General features: G+C 43.5%; 1 protein-coding gene across 5 annotated transcripts in view; it reads right to left on the bottom strand.

Annotated features, from left to right (window-relative positions):
* The window catches only part of Epb41l4b (erythrocyte membrane protein band 4.1 like 4B), a 134805-nt gene that overhangs the window by 25216 nt on the left and 96930 nt on the right, over positions 1 to 12659 (bottom strand). For all 5 annotated transcript variants that reach the window (XM_090330404.1, XM_090330402.1, XM_090330403.1 and 2 more), the window contains exons 16-18: positions 9743 to 9948; positions 7873 to 7991; positions 1187 to 1312 (exon numbers count right to left, since the gene is read on the bottom strand). In XM_090330404.1, the coding sequence (XP_090186530.1) occupies positions 1187 to 1312; positions 7873 to 7991; positions 9743 to 9948 (451 nt within the window). The remainder of the gene's footprint in view (positions 1 to 1186; positions 1313 to 7872; positions 7992 to 9742; positions 9949 to 12659) is intronic.

Raw genomic sequence — 12659 nt, forward strand, 5'->3', positions numbered from 1 at the left:
CAAAAGACATACTATTTGCTTTTCTTTTTTTTTTTAATTTTTTTTATTGTAATTAGTAAAAGGGTTACATGATATTTGCCAGATAGAAGGTGCATTAATTCACATACATTGATACCCTTTCACATGTCTTGGTACCCATTTCCCTCCCCCAGTATTTGCTTTTCATTGCAGCAGAAGCAGGCATCTGCCCCAGGTGATGCATGTGAGGACATTCTAACATAGGTAACAGCAGCCTTCTAAACTGTGACATGTATGTCACTTTCATTTGTTCTGTGAGAATATAAAATGGCATAATTTAAAACAATGATGGTGGTAGAATCAAGGTGAAGAGAATTTGTGACTATCCCTCTGATGTAGCTGAGTGTGAGAAAGTTTTCTGGACTGGGCTCCAGAGAATTGTGGTTCAAAGCTGGCTTGCGCAGAAAAGTCTGAGAGATTCTATGCTTTCTAATTAACTAGCAAAAAGCCAGGTTGGAGGCATAACTCAAGCGGTAGAGCCGAGAGTGTGAGGTCCTAAGTTCAAGTCACAGTAACAATTATTACATACAATCAGTACTCCACTTATGTCATTTGTGATTGACAATATCTCCACATCAAGCGCAGGTACTATGCCAGTTATTCTACACGGGTCATCTCATTTAATCTTCACAGTAACCCGAAGGCAGATATTGTAATCTCTAACTTTATATAGGGGGAAATGGAGGCTCCGGAAGATTAACAAGCAAGTTTAAGAGGACACAGTTGAGAAATAGAAGATAAATTCTAATTTTCAAGGTTGTATTTTAGACCTTACTGTTCCCTGCTTCTAGTTGGTTTTCGTTTTTGAGCCAGACCCGGGCCTTGAACTCAAAGCCTTGGCATTGCCCCTGAGTTTTTGTGCTCAAGACTAGTGCTCCACTACTTAAGCCACAGCTCCACTTCTGGCTTTTTGGTGGTTAGTTGGAGATAAGAGTCTCATGGACTCTCCCACCCAGGCTGGCTTTGCACCTTGACCCTCAGATCTGAGTTGCTAGGATTACAGGCATGAGCCACCAAAGCTTAACCTTTTGCTGTTTTTGCAAGGTTTTTCTCCTAGTCTGTTCTGGAAGGACCTGAATGATTCCGATTGCTGACACCATGCGGCACCTCCCTCTGTGCTGTGGAGGAAATCCTGTGACCTGAAAGCAAAGAAATGCACGCTGCACACCTGAGCATTCACTCGGGAAGCATTCTCCAACTGCGCCTTCAGGATGTTGCACTTAACATGCTCTGCCACTGGGGAGGGCAGCAGTGGGCTCTGTAGGGTCTTCTCGGAAACTTTCTTCTCTTCAGCCTGAGACAAAGAAAAACACCGAGTGACAGCGTATAGAGACCAGAGGAGTAGAGTACATTACCTTCCTCCACCAAGTGCAACTTCAAATGACACAGAACTGAATATCTAGGTAAGGGCAGTTATTCGATTAGCATCTCTCCTTTCCATATTTACCCTTCTTTCTGCTCTGTGGAACTGGACCTGAGAACAAGCTGATTCATTTCTGCTTTGCTAATAGGGGGCGCTAGTGGGAAGGGACTGGCTTCTCGGGGTAGCTCGTCCCCCATCCCAGCAACTGTTAATGTCCTTATTCTACTATAAAGAGATTCCAGTTCTCTTGTGAGGTAGTAAGAGGACCTGTCAGGAGTATGAATGAAGGTTCAAGGGGGAAAAGGCTTGTCCAGAGCCATGGACTAAGACTCAACTTCTTAAGCCCAGTCCAGTGCAATATTTCCTATAACTGCTACTTCTGACATAGATAACAACTATGTGATTTGTAGGGGAAAAGTGCAAAGTACTTGAGGATATGTTTTCATAATTCATCTTACTGGAAACCATGAAAACTATGATTCTCAACAAGGAATTTGTATTGATACTGTCTAGTTGTGTGTGTGTGTGTGTGTGTGTGTGTGTGTGTGTGTGTGTATGATGGGGCTTGAACTCAGGACCTGGGTGCTGTCCCTGAGCTCTTTTGCTCAAGGATGGTGCTCTACCACTTTGAGCCACAGCACCTCTTCCAGCTTTCTGGTGATTAACTGGAGATAAGAGTCTCAGAGATTTTCCTGCCCAGGCTGGCTTCAAACCGCAATCTTCAGATTTCAGCCTCCTGGGTAGCTAGGATTACAGGCATGAGCCACCAGTGCCTCGCTTTCTTTAAAGCTTTGTTTTGATGTAAACCCAGGGCCTTGTTGCACCTAAGCATTCATCTGACCCTGAGGTACATGACACTCTGCAGATTCTGTTACATTAGTACAGGATGTCTTGGATTTCTGGAATTAGGATTATCTTTGCTATTGATGTCAGCTCCCCATGTGTTGAATGCAGACCTAATTTAGGTGACTTGGTGAAAGAGGATTACTCTAAGACTACATAGTCATATCTGATCAATAATATCAGTAATATCTTTGAAGCAATAACATCTTTGAAATCACAGGCATTATAGCCATTATATTTATTATAATAGACATGGTGATATTTACATAACTATTAAAATAAGAAGTACTCATCCGTGCGTGCAGCCTGAAATAATCTTTTTTTAAAAAATCATCTTTAATGGTACATACACCACTTCTGGGAAATAATTTCTTATTGCTCATCATACCTATCCAGGTTATTATGTATCCCAGTGCAACACTGCGTTTGAAGCCAAATAGACTTCCAGTCAATACCAACTGAAGACAATTATGTTAGGCAGTTATTTTCAGAAGAGATAGAAAGGCATAAGAGCATGTGATCATAGCAGTAATTTAGGCTAGGCACAGAGGCTCAAAGCCTATAATCCTAGCTACTTGGGAGGTACAGACTGGTGGATATAGCTTAAGGCTAGCCTCAGCAAAAAAAAAAAAAAAAAAGAACTCTGTGAAACTCCATCTCAACCAATGGCTGGGTGTGATTCATAGCTGTCACCTCAGCAACACAGGGGAACACAAATATGAGGACATTAAGTCAAGACCCTATCTGAAAAACGGACAATTCAAAATGGACTAGGGATATGGCTCACGTGGTAGAGGATTTGCCTAATAAACATGAAGCCCTGAATTCAAATCTCAGTTCCACAAGCAGTGTCATGCCAATGCCACCAGGACCAAATGTGGCATGTCAGCTACAAGGAACCAGAGCAATTACAAAATGCACTGAAGTTCAGAAATTAATGGGATAGCAGCATGTCATATTGGGCAACTTGGTACCCATTGTAGAAATCTTATAAAAACCAGTGAGGAAGCATGGAGCATCATTTAATAAAGATAAGGAGACAGAGAATACAGTTTCCTGATGATGACTCCGAACACAGAGAAGAGCATCTGGTACAACAAGCCTACCACAGCAATTTCATTTAATTCTAAGACAGGCCAGGGTAGAAGCTCTGGACTTGAGTCTCAGTTTTTTCACCTTGTAGAACCATCAAAAATAAATGATGATGACAAAAGTAATGTCAATAGCTAACATTTCTAAGAGGGTGTTATTATTATTTTATTGTATATTTTTCAGTATCTGAGATTGAACCCAGGGCTCTGTGCTTGCTAGGCAAGCACTCCAATAGTTGAGCACTTTCATCTATTCTTTTGGGCTGAGATGAGGGTGGTACTAACTTTGTCTAAACTGGCCTCAAACTTGAGATGCCCTTGCCTCTGCCCTGTCCTTCAGGGGCTGGTATTACAGGTATGTGCCATCTGACTGTACATTTTGTAGGCATACCTCATTGAATAGTCTCATTTTCCATCTTGTTTGGAGGTAGGTACTATGATCATATCTGTTTTAGTGAAAGGTAGAAGTTCTAAGTTATCTGAGGAAAAACCTGAAGAGAATCATCCCTATTTTGTAGACAAGAAAGAGGAAGCAGAGGATTGTGAAGTCACCAGATGCTCACCCAGGAATAGTGACTTAGTTTGACTAAAGCCAGAGCCTTCCATCAGAACCCATTCAGCCTAACTTAATACCAGCTTGACCATGCCAACTTCCCTTAACTTCTGTGTCTGTTTTTCTTCCTTCATTAGATTTCTTTGTGTATGTTTTCCATGACAGCACTGAGGCTTAAACAGAGGTCTTTGTAGTCCCACTTAGCTTTTTCACTCAACGATGGCACTCTACCACCTGAGCCATACCTTCATTTCTAGCTTTTGGGTGGTTAACTGAAGATAATAGTCTCATAGACTTTTCTACTTGGGTTAGCGACCAACTGTGATCTTCAGATCTCAACTTCCTGAGTAGCTATGTTTATAATTATGAGCCACTGGCTCCTGACCAATTATATGATTTTTAGGATGTTCCAATGAGAAAAAAAGATATGAATGACACTTTCAGGCTAGATGCTTTGATTAGAAAAAAAAATTACTGAGCCAGCTGTGGCGGCATATGCTTGTAATCCCAGCTATGCAGGATGTGTAGGGGGAAAATTACAGTTCAAGTCCAACCAAGTAAAAAGTGTGACGTCATATCTAAAATAACGAAGCAAAAAGCACTGAAGGTGTACCTCAAGTGGTGCCTGTTTAGCCAAGTTCAAGCCCAAAGATGGGAGAGAGAGGAGACCAGAGGAAGGGAGAGGAGGGGAAGGGGGGAAAGGAAAGGGGATTGGGTAGAAAGGGAGGGAGATATAGAGGGATGGAGAGAAAAGAGAAAAAAGAAAGGAAAGAGGAGAAAGAAGGAAGGAGAAAGGAGGGAGGGAGGAGAAGGGAGAAAGGAAGGAACATGCTTACAATAGGAGGAGAGCACTGACCCTGAGCTGTGGTGCTGGACTTGGAAAACTGGCTTATTTGACTGAATTCATTACCCTAGAGGCTTAGCTTTTCCCTTTAGGCAAATAGTGTAACTTATTTACAATTTACTTATTCTGAAAAGGTGAGGTTTACAGTATAGGTTTTGGAAATTTGATTTTGTGCTTGTAAATAAATGCAGTTATATTAAGATGTTTGTTTCACACTGAAATGGATATTTTCACTGATGTATGAAGAGTTAATTTTTAATTAGAGTTTAATTTGGGGGAAAAGATATGCTGGGATACAGGAATTAAATTAGTTATAAAGTTCCTTTGAGAGTTTTGACAGTTGCTTAAGGGAATGTGGTTATACTGACAGTAATGACCGAAAACCTACTTAAAAAAAGAGAAATGCTGCTAAAATAAGAAAAAGATGGCAAGTTAGTACTGATTTCCTCCTTGAATTTGGGTAAATCTAAACAACATTTTTGGGCATAAAGTTCAAGATGACCTGGTGCTGACTCTGGATAGAGCAAGAGAGATCTGCTCAGCACAGGCTCAGGAAAAAGACAAATTTAAAGTTTGAAAAATGTGTGTATCCTTGTGTGGTTGCTTTTGTTTTCTTTAAAAATGCTGTTGGTGGGAATGGAAACTAGTCCAACCACTCTGGAAGGCAGTTTGGAGGTTCCTCAAAAAATTAAACATAGACCTTCCCTACAACCCAGCCATACCACTCCTAGGCATCTACCATGAGCAACATGACCCAGAATAGGATAAGGACACCTGCACAGCCATGTCATCGCTGCACTATTCACAACAGCCAAGAGTAGAAACAACCCAGATGCCCCACTACAGATGAATGGATACAAAAAAATGTGGTACATACATACAGTGGAATTCTACAAAGCCACCAGACAAGATAAAATAGTGGCATTCACTGGGAAGTGGATGAAACAAGAGCAAATCATGTTGAGTGAGATAAGCCAAGACCAAAGGAACAAAAGGCACATGGTCTCCTTGATATGTGATTATTAGATCCACACACTACAAGAGTGATGACTTAATATTCGGGTACTCAAGGTCATTGACATGAACTTGGAGATATAAATATAACTATATAGACATATAAGTCTATGATGGGATATATATGGCATGGATATATTGATATATAGATCCATATGTATCTATGACATACAAAGACTCAGCTTAATTTTAATTTTGTTCTTAAATTTATGTGCCAGTGATCACATATAGAGAGTCCATTCTTGAATACTTGTTTGCTAAACTTGACATCTGAAATATGATGTAAAAATCAATGTTAATAAAATCTTTTAATAAAAAAATGCATCTCTAGCTGGGCACCAGTGGTTCTACCTGTAATCCTAGCTGTTCAGGAGGCTGAGATTTGAGGAACATGGTTAGAAGCCAGCCTGGGCAGGAAAGTCCATAAGACTCTCATCTCTAATAACCTACTCAAAAAAGCCAGAAGTGGCCCATGGCTCAAGTGATATAATGTTCACAAAGTTCAGTGACAGAGCCCAGGCCTAGAGTTCAAGCCCCAGGGCTGGCAAAAAAAAAGCCTTTCTGTGGGAGATTATACAACCACAATTTCAGCTCAGAGAAAGAGCCAAGAATATTGTGCTTTCTGTCTTTCAAAAGGCAATCTTTTATATTTGTCAAAAGAAATTTCATTATTCATGATGGAAATGCAGAATTCAAAACATGCAAGTATGAGCTAGACATGGTGGTACACACCTGCGCTCCCAGCATTCAGGAAGCAGAGGCAGGAGGATTACCATTTTGAAAGCCATTTTTGGAGCACCTAGTACCATGTATCCATATACGTCCAGGTCAGCCTTATATATAAAGTAAGACCTGGTCTCAAAATATATAAAATCCAGGACCGGAAGTTTGGCCTAGTGGTAGAGAGCTTGCCCAGCATGCACAAAGACCTGGGTTCGATTCCTTGGTACCACATACATAGAAAAAAGCCAGAAATGGTGCTATGGCTCAAGTGGTAGAGCTTTAGCCTTGAGAAAGCCCAAGGACAGTGCTCAGGCCCTGAGTTCAAGGCCCAGGACTGGAAAAATAAACAAACCCAAAATATCTAAAATCCAAACAACACCCATACAAATGTTAGAGAATTGGGTGTTGGTACTATAGTTTGAAATGAGGCCATCTGAAAATGTCATTTGGGGGTAAAGAAATGATCACTGCTATGAATTTTTACACACTTGCAGTCTGATGTGATTTAACTCCCTGTGCTAACTTTGGGTAACCATTTTAGAACTGGGTAGTGAAAAGGATTTTTCATTAGCAAATTACGAGCAGGAGAGTACCAAAACCTTAGAAGAATCTGAATATGCTGGGTCCTTAAGGCTGAGGGGAGCGGGCTGAAACAACATCTTTAAAAGCCATCCAAGCCAACGAACCCCAATCATCATGTCATGGCAACAAGAGAGCTCTGCTGGGAAATGTAATTTTATTAATGACATGGAATCAGCATGAAGGAACATGCTTTGATCACGTGTGGTGCTTAATCACATCACTCTAGCTTACTTGCTGGTTTTTATTTCTAGTGTTTGTTGTGAGGCTGAGGATTGAACCTGGGGCCCAAGCATGTGCTCTACCACTGACCTGCACCTGAACCCCCTGATGCATTCCTTTGGGGGAGGGAGGAAGGAGGGAAGTTTTAGTATGAACTCCAGGGACCTGCAACATAATTCATAGCCCTCTTGGGTTCGTCTTCCCCTGAGCAAGCAGCAACCCTCAGCACCCCACTAGCAGCCAAGGCAACCACACATCACTACTGAGCCTGTGAGCGCTCTGTGCCACAATATGCTACAGTTCCTTCCAGAACAGCTTAAGACAGTGCCGAACGCTGGGTAAGCTATCATGGGCCACGTGGAAGAAAAGTTGAAAACCATTAGAGTTAGAAAAAGCAGACCAATGCCAGGGTAGGTGATGCATTGAATAACTCTTAACATTGTAATTAACCCAACAGGAAGGAGAGTGATAAGTGATTCTGCTCTAAAAGGACCTGAGCAGTGAATGTTTAAGCAAGACGGAGCAGACATCCCTCCTGACACATTTGACAATCTAGGTGTCTGGGTGTCGTAGGTTGGACACCAGCACCCCATTTAGGCTCCAGGCAGAGGCCAGACCACACCTTATTGATGTTGATGTGCAGAGCAGGCCATGGCCCAGCAGCCTTCACGGTCTCCAGTTCCAGCTTCTTCAGATGGGCTGCAGCTTCGCTGAACAAGGCAGGCGCTCCTGGACTCAGTTCTGCAAAATAGCCAGGGAGAATGAATCAGGACAGGGTGAAATGACAGGTAGACATAGTGGGGGCTGTGGAGCCCTTGCCACAGCCAGATGTTCAGCTCCCTTTCTGCCTCCTTCTCCTCTTCTTCCCCCCAGCCTGCTGGGAAGAATATCTGAAGCCCAGCTCTTCCTCTTCCACACAGCTAGGTGGGGCTGGGTAAATGGCTTTACCTCTCTGAGCTTCTGAATAGTGAAAATAGAATGTCTTACCTTGCAGGGTTGCTTCGAGTATTAAGTAGGCTTTATTCATGCACAGATGCTTTAAAAGTGGAAAGCCACCATATGAACTGGAAATATTTGCATTGAGGCTGATAGATGTATAAATATGCTCTTAAGAGTTTCCTCAATTAACTACCAAAAAGCTGGAAGTGGAGCTGTGGCTCAAGTGATAGAGCACACACACACATACTATGTTACATTTATAAAACCAGATCCATTGACTTTGCCTTTTGTACTACTTGAGTTTGTGTGCCATCACTCTTTCTCCTCTATTAACTATTCATTGAATTTAAATATTCATTACCTAGTAAAACTTGTGCTAAATATTGTTATCAATTGAGACCTAGGGAGCTGAAATAAAAAGGCAATAGAGACACAATTCTGAGACTAGAACATATACATGGTACTCGAAATAAAAGTAATGAAAGGTTTAATTAGTTTCTATAGGAGCAAGAGACCAAGCACTCCAAATCTAGCAAGAGTGGCCGGATGACAGGGAGTATTTTACTGAGCACTGGCTCATGAGGGATGTACAAGAGTTCACTAAGGCACAGAGGAAACAGCGGGAGTGGAGGACAGGGCTCCTACTGGCACAGGTAGGGTGGGGATGCAGGCCATATAGTCTGCACGTGGCCATGCTCACTCAGCAGGGAGGCCTTTATCCTAGGCTAGGGGAAGGGGAGGGAAAGGTCTCAAGGCATTCTCTCTGCTAAAGGCTGACTTGGCACTGGAAGCGCTGCATTGGGAAGCCGTGATAGATACCCAGGAGCAAAAGGATGAGCCTGGGGTCTTCCTGAGGCAAGGGTAGTATGGGCAGACATGAAGGTGCAGAGTTTTGTGAAGTGTATAAATCCTTTTTACCCTTCCACTGGAGCTGGGATGTCAGGAGCCCACAACAGTACCCAGTTCTTCACAGAGATGGAGTCTCATGGACTTTGCCCAAGCTGGCCTAGAACGACAATCCTCCCCAGCCCTGCCTCCCCAATAGTTAGGAGTCCAGGCATTACCATGCCACGTAGCCCAAGCCCAGTTTTTAAGGCTAACTGATGTTAATTCACTCTCTACCCGCTGCTAACCATGTTTCTCACTGCTTGCTGTATTTCTGTAATTGTTCTTTTAGAGCTGGCATTACCAGTGGACCCCGTGGGTCTGACCCTCACCTCACCCCACCTTACTCTCAGAAGAGGGGCGTCAGAATGGTTTTTCCTGAAATCAGGACAGTGGGAAGCTAGCCACCACATCCCTCTGCCCTTCCTCTTTTGCAGTGATCTGCACCCCGGGATCACGCTGGAGCATCCATCCTCTCTAGATTGCCTTGCCAAAGTTGGTCAGACTCTTGTCCACTCTGTCTAAACCTGGCCATTGGCATAATGCTACCACCCTCATGCGGCATGGGCACGGGCAAGGGTCTACTCTGGGCATGAGGACTTAGCTCTAGCCTTGCTCCTCGCTCCTGAACCCTCAGCTCTGAACCCCTGCCCCGAACCCCAACTCACTGGTAAGGGACTTGCTGCTAGAGTTCGGGGACCTCAGAGGCCCCTCTTTGTTCTCCAGGGTCAGCGAGAGACCATAGTTGGAATGATGCTGGTGCTGGTGGTGATGCCTTCCAGAAGCTTTTGGGGGAAATGGTGTACCCCCATTCTCCTCGATGCCATAGGGCAGCCGGTCCGAGGGGCTGAGCAAAGGGGAGGGGAGTGGGTAGCTGTGGTGAGGACAAGAGCAAGAGTTAGAAAAGGAGGATTTTTGCTGTTGCTGCTGACTAACTGATAGATTGATATTTGAGATACTTTCTAGGTATGTATCAAAGACCAAGAGAAACAGATTCAACAAATAACTCCCTCTCAAAATGTATTACGGCCACATTGTATCGGAAGGGAGACAATACAGTAGAAATTTGTACATGTCAGAAAGCTGACACTTTGTGCCATAAAAAAATTCTTAACTTTGAAATGGAATAGAAGAATTCCTTTTTGCTTTTGTTTTTAAGAGGCATTCTTTAAATGGAAGGCAGAAATAAAAACAAGAGATTCTCTGGCAAGACTGGGCTACAAACTAAAAGTTCCTTACTGTGTGTTATAGCACAGTGCCATGACTGTTGTAGTGTAGCTGGTTCTAGCTAGGCTGAGACTCCAGCCTGGGGAGGAAGAATCCTCCATCTCCAGTTAGACTGATATATTCCGGGATGTGGTCCAGTTACATCCTCAGAGGCATCACCTCTCTCTCTCTCTCTCTCTCTCTCTCTCTCTCTCTCTCTCTCTCTCTCTCTCTCTCTCTCTCTCACACACACACACACACACACACACACACACACACACGAGTGTTCACTTGTGCACCAATACTAGGCCTGAACTCAGGAACTTAGGCTCACTCAACCTGCTTCCTCATGGCTGTCACTACCATTTGAACCATTCCTTCAGCTCTTCTTTGTACTGATCAAATAGTAATGACATTTCAAAGAACTTCCTGTCTGGGCAGCCTTTAAACTGTATTCCTCCCATTTTCAGTCTCCTAAGTAGCTAGGATTAGAGGTAGGAACTGTCTCTTTCCTTCTCTTTCCTTCCTTCCTTCTCTCCAGTCCTGGGGCTTGAACTTAGGGTCTGTACACTGTCCCTGAGCTTTTTGCCCAAGGTTAGCACTCTACCACTTGAACCACAGCACCACTTCAGGCTTTTTCTGCTTATGTGATACTGAGGAATCAACCCAGGACTTCATGCATGCTAGGCAAGCACTCTATCCTAAGCTACATCCCAGCCCCCAGCACCCCTTCTTGATAAGAAATAATTTGAAATTGTATCCCATGACAATGTCTCTAATAAAAAGTGATTACATTGACACCATATGTTAAAATGTTTTCTTCAACTGAAAGTTGAAACCCCAGTACTCCTCCCCTCAAAATAAAAAGGAAGAAGGCATGATTTTGGCTTCTGGAGAGATTTGTCCCACCTTTACCCCTCTACCCTGAAATATCCAGGGTGTCCTCCCTCTCCTCAGGGTGGTAGAAATCGCACTGAGTTGGAGCTGAACACTGGGCTCTAGGCTTAGCCTGGCCTCTCACCCTTGCAGCAGGACCTTGGACATGTGCTCTGTCCCCTCCCCTGCAGCATGCCATCAGTGAGGTGACTGGCAGACATATTCCAGATCTGAGATTTATCTTTTCTCTCAACAGTGCCAGCTATTCTACAGAAATGATTTGATTTTGTAAAGAAATTTGTGTTCTTTACGGATGGAGGGAGGGAAAACAGAAGAGAGAAAAGAGGAAGACGAGAATAGCAGGAAAGAGAGGGTGAACAGGGGAAGGAGAGAAGGTTGGAAGGAAGCAAGGGAGAATGGACTAGTGAGTTGTGGAGCTGACCCTGGACAACAGCTCTGAGACTTGTGTTAGCATTATTTGCTTCTCTCTCCAATATACTGAAACCCATCTTTGCTGTACGGATGTGCAAAGTGGGCAGCTCGGAAGAGAGCAGATGTCCTTTGCTTGGACTCCTGAAGAGGCTGTGAGCCTAGGGCTCACTGTCTCCTGAGTGCTAAAGGCCTGTGTGGACAATGGGACTGCTCAGGCTGGAGGGACAGACCAGAGGGACACTGAAGAGAGCGACAGGCTGGTGACTGGCTGGATTGGAGAAGAAAAGCATACAGGGACAGGAAGGGAGCAGGAAATTATGATTCTTGGACTACAGGCAAATGGTATGTCATTAACAGAAGAAGAAGGTTGTGGAGGAGGCCTGCGTGGACACGCTTGAACTTCAAACAGGCTGTCACAGGGTGGAAGAAAGGGAAGACAAGGGAAGACATCTCGGAACAAAGATTTGGCATCCAATTAGGACTACAGGTGGAGTTGGAAGCGTCAAACAAGAGTTTCTGAAGAATAACAAATAGACACCATCTCTGATGGCAGTTCCAATCAATCCTCACTCCCTGCCTGGAGTGTAAGATTGAGGACTGCCCCCCCAGCTCAGGGAGAGTGCTGTTTGATTAGTAATACCTGCCATGGACAGGGAGAGCACAGAGGTATTTATCACATGCTTGTCTTTGTAAGTTAAATGTATATATATATAATATTTGTATTTTAAGGAAAGGCAAAGAGTGCATAGTGAATTAAAAGCATGTATGAGTTGGGCACTGGTAGCTTATACCTGTGATCTTAACTACTCAATATCTGAGGACCTTGATTTGAAGCCAGACGGGGCAATGAAGTCCACAAGGATCTTATCTCTATTTAACCACAAAAAGCTGAAAGTGGAGATTTGGCTCAAGAAGTAAAGTGCCTGCCTCAAGCCAAAAAAAAAGCTAAGAGACATTGCCAGGCTCTGAGTTCAAACCTCCCCAGTCCACACAGTGTGTAGCTGATTCTCACCTACTACCTGAAAAAGCGAAATCCATGAAGGTTAGAAAAGATGTCTGGGGCCAGTCTCA

Source organism: Megascapheus bottae, chromosome 3, assembly GCF_031878675.1.
Source record: "Megascapheus bottae isolate mThoBot1 chromosome 3, mThoBot2.hap1, whole genome shotgun sequence".
Lineage (NCBI taxonomy): Eukaryota > Metazoa > Chordata > Mammalia > Rodentia > Geomyidae > Megascapheus > Megascapheus bottae.